At 38.9% G+C, this 25,000-nt stretch overlaps 1 protein-coding gene across 1 annotated transcript in view; it reads left to right on the top strand.

Moving 5' to 3' along the window:
* Positions 1 to 24,950, top strand: part of LOC109916308 (WD repeat and HMG-box DNA-binding protein 1) — a 242,083-nt gene extending 217,133 nt beyond the window's left edge. Inside the window, exons 6-17 of the mRNA XM_048600115.1 lie at positions 383 to 433; positions 686 to 781; positions 7,718 to 7,810; positions 8,175 to 8,281; positions 9,643 to 9,772; positions 10,138 to 10,348; positions 11,864 to 12,039; positions 13,729 to 13,913; positions 17,017 to 17,258; positions 22,057 to 22,191; positions 24,354 to 24,510; positions 24,920 to 24,950. Of these exons, the coding sequence (XP_048456072.1) occupies positions 383 to 433; positions 686 to 781; positions 7,718 to 7,810; positions 8,175 to 8,281; positions 9,643 to 9,772; positions 10,138 to 10,348; positions 11,864 to 12,039; positions 13,729 to 13,913; positions 17,017 to 17,258; positions 22,057 to 22,191; positions 24,354 to 24,510; positions 24,920 to 24,950 (1,614 nt within the window). The remainder of the gene's footprint in view (positions 1 to 382; positions 434 to 685; positions 782 to 7,717; positions 7,811 to 8,174; positions 8,282 to 9,642; positions 9,773 to 10,137; positions 10,349 to 11,863; positions 12,040 to 13,728; positions 13,914 to 17,016; positions 17,259 to 22,056; positions 22,192 to 24,353; positions 24,511 to 24,919) is intronic.
* Positions 24,951 to 25,000: the final 50 nt, after the last annotated feature.

Raw genomic sequence — 25,000 nt, forward strand, 5'->3', positions numbered from 1 at the left:
CAAACCATGATTATGCAAGATTTAAAGTTGCCTTTGTTGCCTCCTCATGGAAATCTAATTTTTTTTTCAAACACTATTGCTCACTTAATAAACTATGTTGTCTTTGCTTGACTGTGTTGTGATTTCGTAAATACCCTGCAGCTGATTTCTTAATAATAGTTTCCAATGTTTTCCCATCAACAAATGTTAGGCTAACCTGCCTAGAATTCCATTCTCTCTGTCTCACTCCATTGCTGACATTTCCTGTTAAAAGCTCAGAACTGAGCTTTGAATGTTATAAATGACTACAGTGCAGGCTAGAAATGTTTTGCACACATTCAAACAATTTCATGGTTTACTGCTTAAATTATTAAGCAGGTAATAGTCGTGTTGTGTTTTACAGGCTTCCTCTAGTTGCGACGGATCAGTTTGTGTCTGGAAAATTGCTGATCAAGTAAGTTGGCCAATCTTTATGATTGAGGTCATGTTGTTATGTGCATCAGTACTGGTTTTGTTGGATAAAGTTTTACTGAAAGGTGGCATGTGTAAAAATCTTAATTTTAAATTGAAGTGCGCTGTGAATTTGAAGTCTGCATTGTGGTCACGTTCATTAACATTTCTTCTCTTTTATGCAATCCTATAAAATTTGCTTTGAAGTAAAATACAGTTAACACATGCAATAATAGTTGTGTTTTCTATTTCGTAGACACGTGTAGCAAGTTGGCCACTGTTAACTAAATTCAATGAGGTGAACCGTGCAACATCAATCTGTCGACTTGAGTGGCAACCGAAGATTGGAAAGGTGAATACAAAACTAGCACCATACAAAAATATCTTAAGAGAAACCATAAAATTGTATTTACAAAAGAGACTAAGAGAATATTGCATCGGTCAGGGATATAATCCTAGTACTATTTGGGTTAAACAGTTGAGGTCAGATATCTGAAATGAAAGGACATAAAATGTAATAGGAATAAAATTATTTCTGCATGTATTCGGGTTTACTGATACTTAATTAAAGGAGTTTATTTTACGTAAATGAATTGTGGTTGCCCTCTTCTTCATGATTGATAAACTCTTAAGATTCATAAAAACTGAAAGAACTGCAGATGCTGTAAATCAGGAACAAGAACAGAAGTTGCTGGAAAAGCTCAGCAGGTCTAGCAGTATCTGTGAAGAAAAAAATCAGTCTTAACATTTCGGATCCGGTGACCCTTTCACAGAAGGGTTCCGCGGAAGGGTCACCAGACCCGAAACATTAACTCTGATTTTTTTCTTCACAGATGCTGCCAGACCTGCTGAGCTTTTCCAGCAACTTCTGTTTTTGTGCTTAAGATTCTCAGTTGTTTATGCAGTCAGTACTCTCAGACTGCTGTTGCAGTGTGTCACCTGGTAAGAGAAGTATAATATTTAGCTCGAAATGATTCTGATTTGTACAAATCTGTAGAATGTGAATAATTTTTTTAAACACTGTTAAATAAATAAAATTACTTCAATTCTAATAGAATGCATTGAAATGTTTACTTTAATACTGGAATGTAGATGCTTGGTGCATTGGCCATCTGCTCTGGGCAATAGTGTAAAAACAGTACCAGTATCATAGAGTCATAGAGATATACAGCTCGGAAACGGACCCTTCGGTCCAACTCGTCCGTGCTGACCAGATTCTATATAAATCTAGTCCTATTTGCCAGCATTTGGCCCATAACCCTCTAAACCCTTCCTATTCATATACCCATACAGATGCCTTTTAAATGTTGTAATTGTACCAGCCTGCACGACTTCGTCTGGCAGCTCATTGCATATATGCACCATCCTCAGTGTGAAAAATTTGCCCCTTAGGTCCCTTTTAAATCTTTCCCCTCTCACCTTAAACCTATGTCCTCTAGTTTTGGACTCCCTCACCCTGGGGAAGAGACTTTGTCTATTTACCATATCTATGCGCCTCGTGATTTTGTAAACCGTGAAAAGGTTGCCCTTCAGCTTCCGACACTCCAGGAAAAGTAGCCCTAGCTACTTCAGCATTCCCTGTAGCTCAAGCCCTCCAGCCCCGGCAACATCCTCATAATTCTTTTCTGAACCCATTCTAGTTTCACAGCATCCTTCCTATAGGATGGAGATTAGAATTGCACGCAATACTCCACAAGTGGCCTAACTATGTCCTGTGCAGTCGCAACATGACCTCCTAACTCCTATACTCCATGCACTGACCAATAAAGGCAAGCATACCAAACGCCTTCGTCACTATCCTGTCTACCTCTGACTCTACTTTCAAGGAGCTATGAACTTGCACTCCAAGGTCTCTTTGTTCAGCAACACTCCCCAGGACCTTAATATTAAGTGTATAAGTCCTGCCCTGATTTGTCTTTTCAAAATGCAGAACGTCATGTTTATCTAAATTAAACTCCATCTGCCACTCCTCGGCCCATTGGCCCTTTTGATCAAGATGCCTTCTTACTCTGAGGTAACCTTTGCTGTTGACTACACCTCCAATTTTGGTGTCGTCTGCAAACTTACTAACCATACCTCCTACATTCACATCCAAATCATTTATATAAATGACAAAAAAGCAGTGGCCCCAGCACCGATCCTTGTGGCACACCGCTGGTCGCAGTCTCCAGTCAGAAAAGCAACCATCCACCATCACGCTGTGTCTTCTACCTTTTGGGCTAGTTCTGTATCCAAATTGCTAGTTCTCTCTGTATTCCATGTGATCTAATCAGTCTACCATGAGGAACCTTGTTGAACGCCTTACTGAAGTCCATATAGATCATGTCCACCACTCTGCCTTCATCAATCATCTTTGTTACTTCAAAAAACTCAAGTAAGTGAGACACAATTTCCCATGCACAAAGCTTATGTTGTCTATCCCTAAACAGTCCTTATCTTTCCAAATGCATGTAAATCCAGTCCCTCAGGATTCCCTCCAACAACGTGCCCACCACTGATGTCAGTCTAGCTTAGAGGGAAGTCCTGAGAAAAATCAGCTTGGTTTGAATGAAGGAAATATACAGACTTAAATTGGCATTTTTGACGTGTCTCAATCTCATGAAAGATGTGTTTCTATCTTAGTCTTTTAATCAAGGACCTGGATGTAATAGATACTTGGCAAATCTAGTGCACTTCAATGAAGTTGGATATTTAGAATGTCAAAATTGTTTTGAGTAGATTATTGCACATACTGTTGATAACTGTTCATTAAGTAGCATGAAATGTTGGAGTTTCAGACCTCCCAATGGTGATGCTTCTTTTCAGTGGGTTTTAGTTTTTATCTATTATGTGATAATACACTGGCTTACTTGTAATGGAACTTGCTACTTGAGCTCTTCTAGTGGTGCTCTTAGTTCCTACTGCTGAGATCTCAAATATACACGTGTTTCTGTTTAAGGTCTGGGGTGTTCATTTTGGCAAATAATGGCATCTTGAACTCTGGGGCTTTGCTGATGCATGAGCAGCACATGATCAGTCTTGGATTGGCAAAGTAGTGTGTGCTCAATTCCTGATTAGTTTCTTCACCGTGATAGTCAAAAATTATAATATGACTATCTCTGGGACCACATTTTCCTTCCAATTTTTCTCTGTTAGTAAAAAGTCATAAACTTAGTAAGCCAACTAAGGAAATACTATCAAAGTACTTTGTCTGCTTAGAGGTATGTAGTGTCATATTCTAGTCATTAATATTAGCCCAAATATCGAGCTGATTCATCTAAATATTCTGGAGAATTCCAAAACCATCAATATCTTCTAGTTAAAATAACCATCTGTTTATGTGTGACTTTGTAATAACTTGTTTCAGGCAGCAGCAGTTAACTAAAAACTTTTGTTCTTTAGCTTGTCATATTAGCAGGGTTGTTGTAGTGGGTGGTTTTAGCTTCCCCTATATTGACTGGGACTCACTTTATGCTATGGGCTTGGATGGGGCAGAATTTGTAAGGACCATTCAGGAGGGTTTCTTGACACAGTATTTAAACAGTCCAACCAGGAAAGGGTTATACTGGGCCTGGTTTTTGGAAATGAGTCTGGCCAGGTGAGCGAAGTTTCAGTGGGGGGAGCATTTCGGGAGTAGTGAACATAATACCCTGAGTCCTAAGATGCCCATGGGTAGAGATAACAGCAGTCCTCGGGTGAACGTGTTAAATTTGGCAAAGGCGAACTACAACAATATTAGGCAGGAACTGGAGAATTTTAATTGGAGGGAGCTTTTTGAGGGTAAATCCACATTGGACATAGAGTATTTCAACCATCAATTCATAAGAGTTCAGGAGCAGCACATTCCTGCGAGAATGAAGGATAGATGTGACAAGTTGTGTGAACCTTGGATGACCAGGGATGTTATGACCTTGGTCAAAAGAAAAACAAAGCATACATAAGGTCTAGGAAGATGGGAACTGATGAAGCCCTTGAAGTGTATGAACTCAATAGGAAAGAACTTAAACAAGGTATTACAAGGTCTAAAAGGAGTTGTGGAAACAGGATTAAGGAAATCCCAAGGCTTTTTATATAGATATAAAAAGCAAGAGGGTACCTGGGGAAAGGGTTGACCCACTCAAGGGCAAAGGAAGGAATCTGTGTGGAGCCTGAAAAGGTAGGTGAGATCCTAAATGGATACTTTTGTGTCGGTATTCACCAAAGAGAAGAAACTCATTGAGGATGATCTCAGGGAAGGGATTGTCAAATTTCTAAGCCAAGTTGCTATTAAAAAGGAAGAGGTGTTGTGCGTCTTAAAAAGTATTAAGGTAGATAAGTCCCTTGGTCCTGATAGGACCTATCCCAGAATATTAAGGAGACGAGATCAAATTGCTGGAGCATTGAAAGACATCTTTGTATCCTCTTTGGCCAAAGGCGAGGTTCCAGAGATCTGGAGTGTTGACCCATTGTTTAAGAAGGGTAGCAGGATTACAGGCCTGTGAGCTTCAGGTCAGTGGTAGGGAAATTATTGGAAAAGATTCTTAGAGTCAAGATCCGTACACGTTGAGAAGCAAGTGGACTTAGTGATTAGATAACGTGTGTGTTTGTGTGTGCGTGTGTTGGGAGGGGGGCTAGTCGTGCCCTCACTAAGTTGATCAGATTTTTTGAGGAGATAATAAAAGATGATGTCTACATGGACTTCAGTAAAGTCCTTGACAAGGACCCTCATGGCAGACCGGTACAAAAAGTGAAGTCACATGATATCAGAGGTGAGCTGGCAAGACGGATACAGAGCTAGCTTAATCATAGGAGACAGAAGGTAGGTGGTGGAAGGATGCTTTTCGGAATGGAAGGCTGTGACTAGTGGTGTTCCACAGGGATCAGCGCTGGGACCTGTGCTGTTCATGATCTACTTAAATGATTTGGAGGAAAGTGTGGCTGGTCTCATTAGTAAGTTAGTGGATAATACAAAGATTGGTGGAGTTGTGGATAGTGAGGAGGATTGTCAGAGGATACAGCAGGATATAGATCAGTTGGAGGCATGGACAGAAAAATGGCAGATGGAGTTTAATTCAGACAAATGTGAGGTGATGCATCTTGGAGGGTCAAGTACAGGTGGAAATTATACAGTGAATGACAACACTTAGGAGTATTGATATGCAGAGGGATCTGGGTGTGCAGGTCCATAGATCACTGAAGGTGGCAGCGCAAGCAGATAAGGTAGTAAAAAAGGCCTAAGGCGTGCTTGCCTAGATTGGAAGTGGCATTGAGTATAAGGATAGGCAAGTTACGCTGCAGCTTTATAGAACTTTAGTTAGGCCACACGTGGAATATTACATACAGTTCTGGTTACCACACTACCAGTAGGATGTGGATGCTTTGGAGAGGGTGCAGAAAAGGTTTACCAGGATGTTGCCTGGTATGGGGGATTTTAGCTATGAAGAAAGTTTGGATAGACTGGATTTGTTTTCACTGGAAAGCAGGAGGCTTTTCACACAAAGGGTAGTGAGTACTTGGAATGCACTGCCACAGGAGGTGGTAGAAGCAGACACAATAGCAGCTTTCAAGAAGCACCTGGACAAATACATGGATAGGAAGGGAATAGAGTGATACGGATCCTTTTAATGAAGACCGTTTTTGTATGGAAGGGCAAAATGTGTTGGCACAGGTTTGGAGGGCCGGAGGGCCAAAGGGCGTGTTCCTGTACTGTATTGTTCTTTGGTCTATTACCAAGAATCATACCTTATCACTACTGAAACTTTACAGCTTGGATTGTCTTAAGAAATTGTTGTGTAAAATTAATTAAAAGATGTTATTCCAAAGTAATGTAGTTATGAAACTAAGCCTATTTTGAACACAAGACTTTGCCTTCAAACTGAAAAAAATTGTTTCACTTCAAAGGTTATTACAAAATTTGTTGCAAAAAAGTGAGTTTCCTGCACCACTAAATTTGTCAGCCTGGGGCCATATGGTAATCTCTCCTTTGATTCCATGGAGAATTAGACAAAAGCCTATCTTTGATAACATGCAACCACAGACAAAAGCTCCATGCTTATGTTACCAGATCTTTCATTAACTGCAATTATTCTGCTATAACTATCTATAGAAAAATAAGTCAATTCTATAATTTGCAAGGCCAGCATTTATTCCCCATCCCTTGTAGCCCTTGAGAAGTAAATAGTGAGCTACCCTTTTGCAGCACTTACCTATTATGGTGTAGGTAGTCCTACAATGCTGTTTATATAGGTAGTTGTAGGATTTTACCCTGGTAATGATGGAATAGTGATATGATTCCAGCTCAAGATGGTCCATGTCTTGGAGGGGGACTTGTGGGTGGTGATCTTGTGTGCCTGCATCCCCCCCCCCAGACAGTGGAAGTCATTAGTTTGTAAAGTGCTACTGAAGAAGCCTTGGCGAGTTTTGCAGTGCATCTTGCATTATGTACATAAAATAATGGTTCACCACTGATACAGGGTGTAAATGATAATGGTCGTAGATCAGGTGGCAATAAAGCAGATTGAGCAGTTTCTACGACACATTAAGGCAACTGGCAAGTTTTCCATTACACTCTTAATTTGTGCCTTGAATGTAATATACAGGCTTTGGGATGATAGCCAGAAACCAAGTTATTCCCCACAGAATTCCTCGCCTTGACTTAGTGTATTAGCTGCAGAACTTGTATGCTTGTCTAGTATATGGAAGAGGTTGGAGTGTGGTACCTGGTCTAGTGGAGTCACTTCAACTTCAGACTATTCGAACCTTGTGACAGAAGGTAGTACTGAGTGATTCCTCAGTGGGTGACTCTGGGGTCTGATAGCTCAAATAAACAAGTCTGCAGTGATTTTTTTTGCATTAACATCTTGGGTGATTTAGTGCCTTTGAACTAATGGAAGTGTCTTGGGGCTGCAATTCTTCTTGTAGGAGCAAATACCCCATGAGTGATGCAATGTAGACGTATATGGAAAGGTTCCTAGTGCTCTGTACTTATGAGCTAAAGACCAGTTCAATTTATATTCTATCTCATTGTGATACCCAGACCCTCCTTGTGCTAACCTGATGTTAAATTTGTTTGGTTTGGTAAATGGAGTAGGATCTTTTGGGTACGTCGAATGTGCTGTTGATATCTAGCTTTAGTTATGCATTTTTCTCTCCGCTTTGTTCAGAGTTTCAAGTATTGTGATTGGTTTCTGCATTGCTAACCAGAAAAATGTAACATGTACGTTAAGAAATGACGAGATTTTGATAATTACATTTTAGCAATTCATAGAAAACGTGTAATTTGAATGTTTTCAATTTAATTCTGTCTTTCTGTTTTGGCACATGCACACAGTTTCTGGCTGTTCCAGTAGAAAAAGCTGTGAAACTCTTTGAAAGGGACACTTGGGAAAATACTGACGATCTTTCAGATGATAGCATTATGATGGTAAGGTTTACATTACAATTGAGAGCAACTCTACTGAAATTTTAATAGAAGAGAAATTAAATGCATTAATATATATTAAAGAAGGACATTTCATGAAGCAGTAATCATGGCAAATAGCTCTCTAAATAATTAGTCCTGCTGATTAGAACTAATGTTTTGATGATCATAGAAGTATTTCTGCCAAAAATTAGTTTGAGAAAATAGACAGGAAATCCTTCTGTATTTTCCTCAAGTATTTTTGCCAACTGTTTTTAGAAGTTGTGCTTATTTTCAAAGATGGATGCTAATTAAAAGCAAGGCAGATATTGATGTTTTCTTTGGAAATGTTAAATTTAATGATTATTTTCCCATTCTTTTTCCTCAGACATTAAATGTTGTATCATGGTCTCCTTGTGGTAGTTATCTGGCTGCTGGGAGCATTGATGGATCAGTGGTAGTTTGGAATGTACAGACCAGAAAATGCGTTGAAAGGTATTATAGTTCTTGTGGTAATTTGTGAAACTCCATTATAGTTTGAGGGTATTGTGATGGAATTCGCACTGAATTACGTACAGGATATGTTAGTGTCCAAATGTTTATCTTCCTTCATCCGGCTCCATTATTCATTGATGAGAAGTCAAAACACTGTGGAAATATTAAATTGTATTTTAGATAATTTGTCCATACCTAAGTAAGAAACAATTATGAATTTAAAATTCTTATTTTGTTTGCACTTTTCAATGAAAATAGATTATTTTCATTTTTTAATGGATGGAATGTAAACATATGAACCTTTGCTAAATTGCTTTGAACTTTTGGAAATAATTTTTACTGCTCAGACTAGAGGTGTAACATTTCATAATTTTAAAAATAATTTCTGGCATAATTCTCACATGAACTTCCTGGGGCTCTTTTTAAGTACTTTTGAGTTCTCAATAATAGCATCTATATGATTGTCTTAACAGTTTAATACAAAAAGTGATGTTCTAAGGCTCCTTAAAAATAATTGGAGCAAAGGCACTTAAAGTTTCTTAGCAGCTGAATTGTTTTAAGCCACATTGACAAAGGTGTGGCTTTATGCCTATGACTTTCTACAAAGCTTTTTCAAAAATGTACGAGGAATCAGCAGAGCAGTTGAATAGCCGCTGGGCATAGTTCTATCGTTTTAGAACTTGGCCGGGCAACAAAAATACAACTGGCTGTTTGCTGTCTTGAACTTGCTGAGTGAATTTAATAGGAGGTAAAGCCTGGAAGATAAATATCTTTTAAAGGGTTTGGATTGAATAATCAAAATTTGAGTTCATACTTTGGATATCCTGAACTAGCTGTTAGTCCAAGCTGTGGATCAGTCACCGATGAGAGTGGGCAAAATTGAGACCTGTCTCTGAACTCCTATTTTCTTCAGTTAGCAATTGGTGAATATATAAAACAGATCTCTGCTTCTCTCTAACTCCTTTGAAAAAAGATTTCACTTCTAATTTTCCATCTTTCCCTAAATAATGCACTTGAAGATGAAGAAACTTGTCATGGATGGAATTGAAAGTGTAAACTTAGTATTCTTTGTTCCAATAAATTGTGACACTTGGCTCACAAAACTGAATTAATTGAAAATCAGTAAGGCACTGAAAAACTCGGCTAGTCTGGTTGCTGAACACTTGAGAACATACTCAACTATTTAAGTTACTAATAGCCTAAAGTTATAATGTATTATGTCAAAAAGTGTAATATGTGAGTTTTAAGTCCTAAATTCTGTCAATCAATTGCCACTTCAGTGGTAGTTTATCTGTGCAGTATAATCTAATAAATGGTTGATAAATGTGTGATGTAATTAATGCTATGTTGTGTTTCTTTAGGTTTCAGCATGAGAAGTCTTATCGCATCTGTGCAATTGCATGGCACCCTTCAAATGGAATTATAGCGTATACAGATGCTGAAGGAAATCTGGGGCTTCATGAAGGGGTTTTGGCAAATGTTGGCAGCAAGGTAAACAGAAGTATATAGTATTACAGACACATGGCCTTTTTGTAATTTTGTAGTGTCATTGTTCACCATTTCTGGTATAGTGTGCAATAAGCTACTGCAAAGTAGTCATTGGTAATGCAATTATAAGGTCTAATTTATTTGAACTGTTAGTTGTATATTAAAACAATTGTATTAACATTCTTTGAGTGTATACGTGTGTTCATTGAATTCCCATCACAGATGTATCTGCTCCCCAGTTTATAGTACTGAAATGTATTAATTTTATTCACCGTAGAGAAATTGTACCAATGAGAAAAATTGCAGATACCTCAAAGTTAATTCTGCTGGACGTGGTTACTGCATATTTATAAAATGTTTTTGTTTAGGAACTGGCTTCTTGTTCAAATGCTGCCACATTTGATGATTTGTTTGATGAAGAGGACAGTGACTTGTTAACAAAAGGCATGAATCTGTCACCTGCATCACCTATGAGGCAACCATTAGTGGACGACGGTGATGATGGTGAAGATGATAATGTGATGGCTATAGTCAACCGTTCTAGACATAATCGAGCTATTGAAGATGATAACTCAAATGGTATGGAATAAGGAATAATTTTTGTATCTTTGAAAATGTAAATACTGCTAGTGTATTTGAATTCGTATCTGTCAGATATTTTTGCCCATATGTATTTTCATTATTTTGTCAATTGAGATTATTTAACTTGTGTGAAAGTAAGGAAGTTGTCAAGTTGATGTGTAATTCATTCTACTTAAAGAAATCTTGGTAAATTTTAGTTTATAAATCTCAGATAATACTTTTCAGCAATAATTCCTTTAAAAGAAAGAAAATTAATTCAGCTAGTTTAGACCATTCTTACAGCATAATCAATTATGTTGAACTTAGATTCCACAGTAATCGTCAGCTCCAAAATTATACCAGTACATGCAATATCCTTATGCACACGCATCCATTGTTTTAAATCTGATCTTTGCTTACAATAGGAGGCAAGATAAATAGAATCATCAAAGGGTTGCAGCGCAGGAGGCCATTCAACCTGTCATGTCCATCAAGAGTAATTTATCTTCAATTATATTCTGTTTAGATCATTATTCAATTATCATTGAATATCTCGGTTGATTCTGCCTTCACCACCCTCTCAGACAGTATATTCCAGATACTAACCACTCATTGCATCTAAAAGTTTTTACTCATGTTGGCATTGACTTTTTTTTTGCCAATAAGCATAAGTCGCCGTCTTCTAATTCTTAATCCCTTTTGCCAAAGGGAGCAGTTTCTCCCTATTCACTTTGTCCAGCCCTTTTGGTTTTGAAAACCATGATCAAGCCTCTTTTCAACCCTCTCTTGAAGGAGAACAGATCCAACTCTTTCAATCTATGCACATAACTGAAATTCCTCATCCTTAGAAGCATTTTTGTTAATCTGGAGCCTGCAACTCCCTCCCTAACGGCACTGGGTGTGCTAACCCTCCATGGTTGTCACTGTTCAACGTGACAGCATCTTGGGGCAGCACAGTGGCTCAGTGGTTAGCACTGCTGCCTCACAGCACCAGGGACCCAGGTGCTATTCCAGCCTTAGCCATCTGCGTGCAATTTGCACATTCTCCCCATGTCTTCTTGGGTTTTCTCTGGGTGATCTGGCTTCCTTGCACAACCCAAAGATGTGTAGACTAGGTGGATTAGCCACGGTAGATGTGCGTTTGTGATATGGTTGGGTGCCTGGTTTGGGTGGGATTCTCTTTGGAAGGCTGGTGCAGACTCGATGGGCCAGATGGCCTCCTTCGGCATTCTAGGGCTTCTATGATTCTATGACTCAATGATTCTCGCGTAACTAGGAATAGGCAATAATTGCTGACCTAGCCAGCGATGCTTACACCTTGTGATCGCATAAAAGAAAGTATTTGATGAAATATCAAAAGGGAAAATATGGCAATTCCTCACATGTATCATGCATCTTAATTTTGTACTCATTATCTTTCAATCATTTAAAACCTTAAAATAAAAGTAATGTTTACGTTATTTGCATATTTGGGTGCAGAGGGTAAGACCTGATGTTCATATGACAACTTAAGCTTTTGTAAATTTATTCTAGATATTGGATTTTCCACCCAGTTAGAAAAAATGGATAATGATGATGATGACAATGTCCAAACTAGTAGTGCACAAACTGCACCAACATTTGCAGGATACTCTGGACCAGTGTCAACACCACAACAAAAGCCTTTTCAACCTTGTTCCACGCCATCTTACCTCCTGCATCGGTTCATGGTAAGCTCAAATATTGCTTTTGATTTTTTCATTCCCTGCCTTAAAGGTGAAATACATAAGTCAATCATCACATTATCTTAGAAATTATTATCCTCTCTGTAGATTTTAATACATAAAGTCTTATCTCACTTATCTCAAATGTTCCACTGAAGTATTTTCAAGTTTGTTTTATGACAGCAGCTGTTTTATGAATATTTCAAAAACAGCAATAAAATGAAGGGACTGTTGAATTGCTTCTGGTGGTGCTGGTTGAAGGAATGTAGTTGATCAGGAAATTGGGAGAACTTGTTTCTCTTCTTGGACTACTGTTACACCAGTGATATCTTATGGAATGACCTATTGTTATGACTCACTGGGATAGCGTACTGGAAATTGAGCCAAATTCCTGAAGTCGTCATAAAAGTTGACTATTTTGAAAACTATGCAAAGCTCCCCAATTTACCTGACTTTAAATCCAAGGTGGACAGAAAGCACAGACCAGGTTTCTGTATTTAACCAAAATTGCTACTTATTCCAATGAAGTAGACTCTAGCTAAAGGTAAATAGTTCTAAACTGTCAGCATATAAGACTACTGATTAAAACTGTAATCTCCTTGATAAACTCCTGGTTGCATGTAGACAGACAGATGTGCAGGAAAATAAAACACATACATGGAGGGGTAAAGAAAGTATATTTAGTAACCTACATCCTCAATTCTGTTTGGTCAGTTCTTGCTGATCTGAATGTTGCTCCCTGGCTTTCCTTTTCCAAATGCTTCCATTGTTTTACAGGAGGCACAAGGTGGCTGGTTCACTTGTAAAATGTCTTTGAGTTATTGATTAACTGCACAGGTTACAGCAAATGTTAAAGGGAAGATTAACTAGATTTCTTAATGTGAGTTTTGACTTTAGAGGACATAGACAACATTTGAGGTGGTAGACATCAAAATCCTTCTCCATAACTTGTTCCCAGCTCCAAATTCTTCAGTTGCCTGACAATCACTTGGCTTATCGATAACTGGTCAGTAGTCCAAAGTCAATGAACTTCGTGATGCCATCCAGCTCCACTTGCACACAGGATGACAAACCGCCCGCTGGCTCCACTTCATCTGCAGCTACTTCAGTTAGTGCTTGTTCAGCCAGTTGTGCAATCATGATGCTAGCCATGGATGTTGAGTTAGTTGTTTTCAAACCATACAGCCATCCTTCACAAACACTTGCTTTAAAACAGTTTTTTCTCATTTCAATCCACAGCTTTTTAAAAAAACGCAAAATAACGATAACAGTCCTTTCACCATAACTTTTATAATACCACCAATCATTACTTGACAACAGTTCTAAAGCAACTACTAAGAAATATAAATTATACAGACATCACATTTTGGAATATGATTCCTTTCAGTGGGATCAAAGTCAGCTGTCTGAGGTAAACCACGTTTGTGGATATAGCCGTTGAGATTTGAGAGCTAAAGAACTCAACTCTCATTTCTTTTCCAAATAATAATAAATTGTGGCAATCCAGCTTCTAAATTCTGACACAGTTAAGAGTTAGTTTTGCAATTGTCTTAACTCCACATGGTCCATAAAGTTTTCTCTGAATAAAGGCCATTGAATCTTTTTCATTAATGTGCTGACTTTTGGACGTTGTTCTTGTTAATTGTCTGCCATGGTATTACTTCTTAATACACAGTTGTATTTGTTATTCTTTAGGTGTGGAATTCCACTGGTATTATTCGCTGCTACAGTGATGAGCAAGATAATGCTATAGATGTAGAATTCCATGATACTTCAGTACATCATGCAATACACTTGAGTAATGTTCTGAATCACACCATGGCTGATTTGTCACACGAAGCAGTGTTACTAGCGTGTGCAAAAACCGATGAACTGCCAAGGTAAAAGTGTGGGACTTTTAAAATATATTTGAGGTTTAGGTTGTGTTGTACCACTTGGTGTGTTAAATATTTACAGTCAGTATTTGCCTTATATGTTACCAAAAAAAATTCTCTCAATTTTGTTGACATTTTCCAAAATGCAGTCTGTAGACTGACTCTGGCCCACATGAGCTCCCTTTCATTGGTGTGCACACTGCTTTTCTTTATCATGGCAGTGGCTCTGACAGGATGCTGAATCTGGTCATGGCCTTTGTGGCATTGTAGATTGATTCTCAAAATAGTTCAATATAGGAGCAGGATCAGGAGGTCTGCAAAAGTGTGCCAACGACACATACTGGTAGAGGCTGGTCCAATTACAACATTTTAAAGGCATCTCGATGGGTACATGAATGGGAAGGGTTTAGAGGGATTTGGGCCAGATGCTGGCAAATGGGACTAGATTAAATTAGGGTATCTGGTCAGCACGGATGAGTTGGACCAAAGGGTCTATTCCTGCGCTCTACATGCCTATGACTGTCTGACTTGTTTAGGACTTTGACTTGTATAGTGCCCTAAGGTGTTTCACAGGAGCATGAGGAGAATGGCATTGAATGAAAGTGTACATTGGGTGCCATTGCCAAAATGACAACTAAAGAAATGGGTTTTCAGGAAGGCCATAAAGGAATCTAGAGATTTGGATCTCTAGTTGTCTCAAAGCACAGCCACCAGAAATGGAGTGGGAAGCATGAGAGCGTGGATTTGGAGGAATGGAGAGATTAGGATGCTGGTTTGGACATTAAATTAGAACCATGAAATGGTTACAGTGCTAGTGGAACCCGCTCAGGCCGTCGAGTCTGTATCAGATCTTTGCAAGAGTAATCCAGCCAGTCCCACTCACTGGCCTTTGCACCCTTATTTGGAATAAAAATAGAAAATATTGAAAATACACAGCACTTCACTCAGCCTCTTTTTATAAAGGATAGGCAGGTCTTAACATTTCAATTTTTATGTCTCATCTGCACAGCTTAAAGGACAGAATTATGTTTGTGCTTACGATAGACCACTGGGAATAAATTATTCTCGAGGTCTTGGCTTTTATGTATTACTGGATCCTGGATGATATGTTTGAACTGATGATACCTAAGCATACCTAGCATGAATATTGTGCTTTCTTTTTTGCTGAATGGGAAATACCACCTCTGCATGATATTTCCAGCTGGGTCTGAATTCGTATTGGAACAGTATATTTAGGAAAGTGCAGCAGATTGATGTTGTTGGAACCAATGGAAATAACAATATTTGTAACATGGTGGCTGTAATTGAACTGGACACTCAGAATGGAGTGTTAAGAAGGGGAGGTTAAAGATTGAACCCCTCTGAAAATTAAACCGAAACACCAGCACCAATCTGTTTGGGCAGGAATAGAGGTTTTCTTCTCAAAATTAAACCCCAAACACCCAGAGAAGCTCACCTTGCCCTTCTTAGTCTGTTAGAGTTAAATGAAAAGAATCCCTGGGACTCACTTTATAAGTAACAAGTAACAATTTATTTATTTAACAGTGAACAAATTAACAGAATTACTAACAAACTGAACAATTTTCCCTAACTACCAACTATTCTGTAACTGAACTAAATTCTACTGGTCTGCTGTTCCAATAAACACAGGTCCCACTTGTATAAATCCAAGTAATAAGAAAACAATAAATTAAAACTTAGTCTGTCAAAATTTACACGCCTTTCTTCTGCTGATCTGGGATGTTTTCTCTGTGAATATTCTTAGCTAGAAGTGCTGTGGTGGCACCTTTTATGGATAGATGGTGCTTTCTTAGAGAGCTGAGCGATGTCTTGCGAGAGCCCAATACTTATTTCTCAGGTGGCAATTTGCTGTCGCCCCTTCAGATAGCAGTTGGCTTTCTGCTGATTTTCCAAATGCCCTTTGTACCCTTGATGACCCATCCATTTCTTACGCTAGGATTGGTGCCCAGTTGTCAACACGATTAGATTTAAATTCAATTGGCTTTTGGTTTCTAAGTGTTTGGTTTAAATTAGTTGGCTGATTAAAGCTAGTTGCCAAAACATCAAAACAAACCTAAGGTTTTCAGTTACACAGCCAATTGATGCGTGTTTCAATTTTTAGAACCGTCTGTAGTTTGCAGCTGTTTTAAGAGGTAAAGCTTAGAAAAGCACTTTACCTCTTAAAGAGACTACGCATTGTTCTCCTTTATCATTGTTTTATAAATAAATTCTAGCTTTCTGCCTTCCAATTCAAGAGTGCTCTACACAACTTTGTGACGTGAAGCAGGCTATTAAACTGTAACAGGTATCAAAGATGAGCTTAATATGGTCATGACACTATGTCCACTGATGTTTATTTGTAGCAGGACGTGTTGAATGGTGATTAGGAGCTGAAATTTTGGACACGTAGCTCCTCTGGCTGTCGAAAAAGGATAAGACTCGCTGTCATGTGGGAATTTACATTTATTATATTGTGCCATTTTCTCGATGTGCAAAAGGACATTGTTTGAAATGCTGTGATATGGGTAATCATGGCACCCAATCTGAACATAGCAAGATGCCTTATATATTAAACACGGATGATGGATCAGATAATCAGTTATAATGGTGTTGCCTGATAGAGCAATATTAGTCAATGGACCGGGATAAGTCCTCTGGTTCATATAAAATAGTTTGCTATACATCAATTAGTCGCAACTGAAAGATATCACCTGTGACAATGAAGGGTCTCTTCACTGTTCACCTAAATGATATATTTTTAAAATTATAGTGGCTTTTAAAATCAAAAGGTTAACCAAGGATAAAAATACTCCTGACTAACCCAAGCTGACATGTTATTGCTGTTATGCTGACAGATTGGTCAACTCTGCACAGACTGGGGATTGAACTGGGGTGGTCTTCACCTACATGATTCAGCAATTCATTATCTTAACCTGCTGATCTCTTGGGAAGTTAATTTTTTTAAAAAATCTGTTCCAATCCATTCAGCTTATTGAAGCCAAATTTGTATGTCACCTTTAAAGCTCCACACAAGGAACTATCAATGTGCTGTTGGGAAAGGAAATTTTTGTGCAAATTCAGACACTCTGCTTTTCTATCTGTCCATCAGCACACTCCAGTGTATTCACTTCAACTCCAGGGATGCAAACAAAGAATGGATGGTTGATATGCCAAACAATGAAAACATTGAAGCCATTTGTTTAGGTCAGGGTTGGGCTGCTGTTTCGACGAATGCTCAAATTGTTCGCATCTTCAGCATTGGAGGTGTACAAAAGGAGCTCTTCAGTCTCATGGGGCCTGTGGTCGCTATGTCAGGTCATGGGGAACAGCTATTGATTTCTTATCATCGAGGTAATATTTCAAAAGTTTTATTCTGAACCATTGTACTTTTTTGTGCTTTATATTGAGTTTATTGTTCTGACCAATCACATTGAAGCAAACAGTCCTAATCTGCCATTGTTTAGTGAAATAAAAAGTAAAGCAATAACATGGCTTAGTTTTGTGCAGATAAAGATCATATAAATACTTCTACACCAGTCATCTGTAAATAAGATTACTAGTTTGTGCTTTGCAATAACCAGCTTTATGATTTAGATTCTCATCCTGTCCAAACCAGTGGCCAATAGTGTGGTGCCATTTTAGCATATTATAATTAATCACTATAAAAATGAATAGAAGTTACAAAACAGACACAGGCCTCCTGGTTCAACCTTTTTCAGGTTCACATTCATCCTCTAGAAGCGTCTTGGTCTAATTATTTATTAACCTATTGCCAAGCTCCATCTCTACTGCTTTGATTACCTAAACAGTAAAATGGTGACGTATAGTCTGCCCCCACCTCTTTTAGGTCAAGACTGTTGAACATTGACATGTACTTTATTAGGTATCCTTGTTACCCTGTCATTAGTGTCAGACGTGATACCTAGTGCATTTTATCAAATGCTTTTAAAAAAATCCAAATGCAATACGATTACTTTTTATTTTATCCTGTTTGCTACATCCTGAAAAAACATTTTTTTTCAGACAGGCTATCCTTTTTCTTCAAAAGCATTTTAACTTTGCTCGACTGCATTGTTTGATGTTGTAAGCACGTCATCAGAATTCCCACCAACTGAAACTAGCTTTTAGTTTACAAAAGGGGAAAAAAAAATCAGAATGCAACAAGTTCTTCTTAAAATTACAACTGGGAATTAAAAGATAGATGAAAAAGGTCATTGGCTGATATCAGTCTTAAGTTTATCTTATCATCTGTGATACTAAGGACTTCAGGAGTAGGCCATGATGGATCATCCACTCAGTACTTTCGGATGAAGATAGATGCAAATGTTTCAGTTTTGCCTTTTGCAGTGATATGCTGGCTTCTCTCATCTATGAGGATGGGAGATTTATGGAGTCATCTCCTCCTGTTAGTCGTTTAATTGTCTACTACCACTTGACAAGGCAAAACTGCAGAGCTTAGATCTGATTGGTTGGTTGTAGGATTGCTTAACCCTAAGTAATACATGGTATTTTTGCTGTTTGACATGTAAACTGATCTGTGTTGTAACTTCACCAGGCTGATGCATCATTTTAAATGTCTGGTGCTATTCTTGCATACCCTCCTGCACTCTTCATTGAAGCAAAATTAATCTCCTGTCCTGGCTTGATGGCATCATTCATGCTTTTTAATATAATTCTATTCTTCCCTACTCTTCTCTGATTTCCTACGTTCTTGTATTTCATGTGGCCCAGCCCCTGCTCTTGGTTTTTGCCCATGGATCATTTTTGTTGAATCCTCAAAATTGGTTTCAAAACCAATTTTAATTTATGCCTCTAAAATCCCTCCAAATCATAGCTAGAATCCATTGCCAATTGCTGTTTGAGATACATTATGTAGCAGCAGCTGTTAATAACAGAAGGGTTCTAGTTCAGAAACATTGCAGTTTTAATATTGTTTTACTTTGCCCTCTGACTCTAGTCCCATTTACCATTATTGCAAATGCTCATTCATTGTTTGGAAAAATAATTTGGGAGCAAATAATGCATTTTTCCCCAAATTTTTTTCCTTTACAAGTCTTTGCTAAGTCAAGAAAAACCAAAAGATCGGCAAAATGCAGTCAACCACCACATCCAGAACCAAATTGTTGACTTCATTCCTCTTTGCCTCCATCCTTATCTGACTCCTCAAACCCTCATCCATGACCTTTCATCTCAGGTCTTGATTAATCCAATGTGCTTCTATCTGGCTTCTGTTCTTTTTGCCATTTTTAGAATAATTTGTATATCACCCTTCGTCTCAGTTGTCTGTCAGCCTGCACATACTCACTTGCATTGACTCCTGGTCTTCCAATGCGTTTCTAGAGAAAACCAACAGTAATACTTGAAAATGAGCATATTGCTTACACTTCTTCTACTTTGACAAGCCGGACCAGGATGTCTCATTTTCCAGTTTTACTGTTTGTTTTTCTTTCTGGGTCAGATTTAAAATTTGCATCCTCTTATTTTAATCCCTGTTATGGCTTCTTCCTTTCCTCTTTCTGTAAACTCCTCCTGTTTTACAAAGCTACCCACTTCCATATTCTCTGCTGTCAGTTTCTTGTGCATCAACAGCTCAGAATTAACCCCCTTCCTAATTTCTTTGCCTTTTCGGTTCATCCTTATTTTTGCTCACCTCTTCTAAAGGTTGTTCTTTGACTTGGCATCCACCTTTTGCTTATATATTTCTGAAGCATCTTGCATCATTTTTCAACATTAAAGGTGCTAACAACTCATGTGAATTGTTGTGTTGGCAAGAATCAACAGTGATATAAAACAAAGAACTACGGATGCTGGAGACTGAAACGAAAACAGAAGTTGCAGGATAAACTCGGATGCCTGGCAGCATCTGTAGAGAGGAAAAAGAGTTACGTTTTGAATCCAGTGACCCTTCTTCAGAACGGAAAATAACTGGGAAAAGGTGGCATTTATGCTACTGATGGCTGGTTTGGGGCTGGTGGTGACAGTAGTGACACAGATAATTGGAGATGGTGCCCAGATAGAGAGAAAAAACAGAAGCAGACAAAGAGATTTGCAGATAATAAGCTGGGGAAGAAGTTTTGTGCTGAATAGGTGATAATGGGAACTGTGAATAGTTGAGAATGGGTTGGCTGTGCTGGGAGCAAGCCATACAGAAGAGGATTCGGGGATGTGGTAGTGAGGAATGGACATGGAGGGAGGTGTTCACACTGAAATCGTTAAATGCTTAATTGAGACTTGAGGGCTGTAAGTCAAAGATGAGGTGTTGTTCCCCCAGCTTGCTTTGCTGGACCATTGCAGAAAATTTGGCCAGGGAAAAACAGTGGTGTGTTGAGGTGGTAGGCAGTTGACTCGGGTCATTTTTACAGAGCAGAGATGGTCAGCAAAGCAATACCCACTCTCTTGTAAAGAAGACCGCACTGTGAGCAGCCAATACAGTAGATTAGATTGAATGACGTGCAGGTAAATTACGGTTTCACCTGGAAGGTGTCCGGGACTTGGGATACACAGGAGGTAACTATTAAGTGTTGCACCTTCTGCGTTTACATGGGAAGTTACTGTTGTGGTCTGACAGTTGAGTGGAGGAGGGATGGACCAAGGTGTCAGAATAGACAGTAATTTTACTTCCGTGTGTAAATACGCACTGCCATCTAGTGGATTTAGAAATCTCTTGACGTTTTAGTGATTTATTGTTTTTAGAGTCAGTCAGAGTCGGAGATATACAGGACAGAAACAGACTCTTCAGTCTAATTGGTCCATGCCAACCAGATATCCGAAATTAATCTAGTCCCATCTGCCAGAATTTGGTCCACATCCCTTCAAACCCTTCTGATTCATATACCCATCCAGATGCCTTTTAAATTTGTATTTGTAACAGCCTCCACCGCTACTTCTGGCAGGTGATTCCATGCACGCACCATCCTCTGTGTGAAAAAAATTGCCCTTTAGGTCCTTTTTTAAATCTTTTCCCTCTCACCTTAAACTTGTGCCCCCTAGTTTTGGATTCCACCACCCCAGGGAAAAGGCCTTCACTATTTACCCTATCCATGCCCCTCATCGTTATATAAACCTCTATAAGGTCAACCCTCAGCCTCCAACACTCCAGGGAAAATAGCCCCAGTCTGTTCCGCCTCTCCCTATTGCTCAAACCCTGGCAACATCCTTGTAATTCTTTATTGAACCCTTTCAAGTTTCACAGCATCCTTCCTATAGCAGGGAATCCAGAATTGCAGGCAGTATTCCAACAATGGCCTAGTCAATGTCCTGTACAGCTGCAACTTGCCCTCCCAAAACTCCTATATTCAATGCACTGACCGTTAAAGGCAAGCATACCAAATGCCGCCTTCACTATCCTATCTACCTGTGACTCCACTTTCAAGGAACTATGAACTTACAATCCAAGGTCTCTTTTGGTTAGCAACACTCTCCAGGACTTTTCCATTAACTCTGTAAGTCCTGCCCTGATTTGCCTTTCCAAAATGCAACACCTCACGTTTATCTGAAATGAAGTCCATCGGCCACTCCTTGGCCCATTGGCCTATCGAATCCTCGTCAATCTCTTCAAATGAGATGATTACCTGTTTGCTAACTGTAGGACTTTGTGAAGCACGAATTGGATACCTACTTGTCTATGCTTCAGAAATAAGTAATGAAGAAGTAATAAGGGCATTCTGAAAACACAAAAGGTGCTGAATGTTGTTAAGTTGTAGTATTTGGCAGGTATTCACTATTACCATATGGTGGGTTTTAAACATTTTATTTTATGAAGCTACTCCTGTCTGACATGCATGTGATTTCCCCAAATGTAGCGGCTGATTGTAGGATTCCATTATTCAAATTGGGTAAATAAAAACCAAGAGAACTGTAGAAGCTGTAAATCAGAAACACAGCCAGAAATTGCTGGAGTAACTCAGCAGGTCTGGCAGCATCTGTGGAGAGAAACCAGAGCCAACGTTTGTGGCATTGTTTTAAAGAAATACTGACATATATAGTATTTCTCAGAACCAATTGATGTCTCAAAGCACTTTACAACCAATAAAATACTTTTGCCCACTTGGCTGGATGGTATATTTCTTTGAAATAACCCCTTTTGATTTGAAAGAACTTCTTGAAGACAATTTTAATTTTCTAAAATATGTGACATTTCTCTCTTCAGGTACTGGTTTTGATGGAGATCAATGCATGGGGGTGCAATTAATGGAATTAGGAAGAAGAAAACAGATTTTGCAAGGAACACCCCTTCCTCTTACCAGGAAGTCTTATCTGATGTGGCAGGGCTTCTCTGCTGAAGGTGGTTTTAAATGTCTACTCTTAATATTCCAACTACTTTAGGATAGACTACTTAGGATATAGGCCTTGATGAAGAGAAAGTACAGTTCTTTTGTCTGCCCTGATGAGTGCATTGAAAGTTTTGACAGAATGTCTTTTCTCAGTAGTACTCAAATTCTGTACTACCAGTTGAAGAAAAGGAGAACTTCTAACGTGGAAATGGAATGACACACTTGGTGTATATATGTTAGATGTGCTCAGATATAGTCATAAAGATATACAGCACAGAAACCGACCCCTTGGTCTAACCTGTCCATGCCGACTAGATATCCTATATAAATCTAGTGCCATTTGCCAGCATTTGGCCTAATCCCTCTTAAACCCTTCCTATTCATGTACCCATCCAGAAGCCTTTTAAATGTTGTAATTGTACCAGCCTCCACCACTTCCTCTGGCAGCTCATTCCATACATGCACCACCCTGTTATATCTTTCTCCTCTCGTCTTAAACCTATGCCCTCAGTTTTGGACACCCCCATTTCCCCACCAGAAAAGACTCTGCCTATTTACCCTATCCATGCCCCTCATGATGTTATAAATCTCTACAAAGTCAATCCTCAGCCTTCGACGCTCCAGAGAAAATAGCCTCCGCCTATTCGGCCCTTCCTAGTTCAAACTGCTCAACCCTGGCCACATCCTCGTAATTCTTTTCTGAACCCTTTCCACTTACACAACATCCTTCCAATAGGAGGGAGACCAGAATTGCACGCAGTATTCCAAAGTGGCCTAACCAATGTCCTGTACAGGCACAACATGACCTCCCAACTCCCCTTGTCAACGTACTGACCAATAAAGGCAAGCGTACCAAATGCTGCCTTCATTCTCCTACCTGCTTGCGGCTCTACTTTCAAAGAACTATGAACCTGCACTCCAACGTCTCTTTGTTCAGCAACACTCCCCCGGACCTTACCATTAAGTGTATAAGTCCTGCCCTGATTTGCCTTTCCAAAATGTAGCACCTCACATTTATCTAAATTAATCTCCAGCTGCCACTCCTCAGCCCATTGGCCCATCTGGTCAACGTCCTGTTGTACTCCGAGGTAACCTCCTTTGCTATTAACTACACCTCCAATCTTAGAGTCCACTGCAAACTTAGTAACCATACCTCCTATGTTCGCACCCAAATCATTTATATAAATGATAAAAATGCAGTGGACCCAGCACCAATCCTTGTGGTACACTTGGTCACAGTCACCAGTCAGAAAAGCAACCCTCCACCACCACCCTCTGTCTTCTACCTTCTGATCTTCCAGTTCTGTATCAAAATAGCTAGTTCTCCCTGTATTCTGCGTGATCTAAATTTGCTAACCAGTCTTCCATGGGGAACCTTACTGAAGTCCATATAGATCACATCCACTGCTCTGCTCTCATCAATCCTCTTTGAGTTTTTTTTTGAAGAAGTAACAATCAAGTTAGTGAGACACGATTTCCCATGCACAAAGCCATGTTGACTATCCCTAATCAGTCCTTGCCTCTCCAAATACATGTAAAGCCTGTCTCCCGGGATTTCCCTCCAACAATTGCCTACCACCAATGTCAGGCTCACCGGTCTATCGATGTTCAGAATGCATTGATAAATGTAATAGATCAGAAAAAAACTGAGAAAGTACTTAAATTTCACAACAGGCAATGAGCACTGAAATAGAAAAGAAAGATGAATTTTTTTGAATGAGATTCTTCATTAAAACTGCTGAAGGGTTATTAATGAAGTCCAAGCCTTCCTTTCTTGAATATGCATTCACCTGTGGTGCATTTATGGCATTTTAGCTCATTATTTCATATTTTAAACCAGAAGTTTTTTTTTAACAGGTCTTAAGCATATGGCCATATGCTTTTAACAATTGTGTTTCCTTAACATTGGATAAAGGCTCCCTCCCCATTCCATTGCTAGTTAGATCTTTGTTTCACTTCAGCAGGTATTGTATCTTTTCGTTTAAGGTGTACTAAATATTTTGGCAGAACTGCTGAATTTCAAATTCAAGAATCTCAATCATGCATCTGTTTTGAAGCTTCAACTTGATTGTAAATTAGTTAGTCTTTTTGACCCATTAACAATGCCAAAACAATGCAACTGACACTAGATATGCATAACAGTTGTCTATTGTTTAATACTTTTTTTTGGTAGGTACCCCAGTATTTGCAGATTCGGAAGGGATAGTACAAATGCTAAACAGATCTCTAGGGAACACCTGGATTCCTATTTCCAACACCAGGGATCATTGCAAGGGCAAATCTGACTATTATTGGGTTGTTGGTATCCATGAAAACCCTCAGCAACTCAGGTAAGAAGAGGATGCAAGTTTAGCAGATGTACGATGTACATAATTGTTCTATCAAAAGGGATAGTTGCCCTCGGAGTGCAACCTCAGAATAACTATTTTGAACTATGTTAAAGATTTAAACTGTTACTTGTACTCTGCATTGCTTTACATCATGAACTTTAGAGACTGCTCAATTCTTTTTAAACTAATGCTGCAGTAACTTCAGACTGTTAAGAAAAAAGATAGACCTTCGAGCAATTTTTCTGTTTGGGTATATTAATATTACAAAGTTATCATTGGTACAAAGCAGCAAATCCTTTGGTGCAGTGTTTGGTAAAACTTGCACATATAGTGCCCAAATGTATTTAAATAGTAGTTAAATAATTTTGCTTATTGTGATAATGAATGCATAAGTTGTATCTTCACACAGGCGATGCAGCACATTTTGCAATGTAGTTTGACCCTGCAGGAAATAACTGCATACAACTTTTCCACTAGTGAAACTTGTAAC

The sequence above is a fragment of the Rhincodon typus genome, chromosome 8 (assembly GCF_021869965.1).
Source record: "Rhincodon typus isolate 14 chromosome 8, sRhiTyp1.1, whole genome shotgun sequence".
NCBI classification, from domain to species: domain Eukaryota; kingdom Metazoa; phylum Chordata; class Chondrichthyes; order Orectolobiformes; family Rhincodontidae; genus Rhincodon; species Rhincodon typus.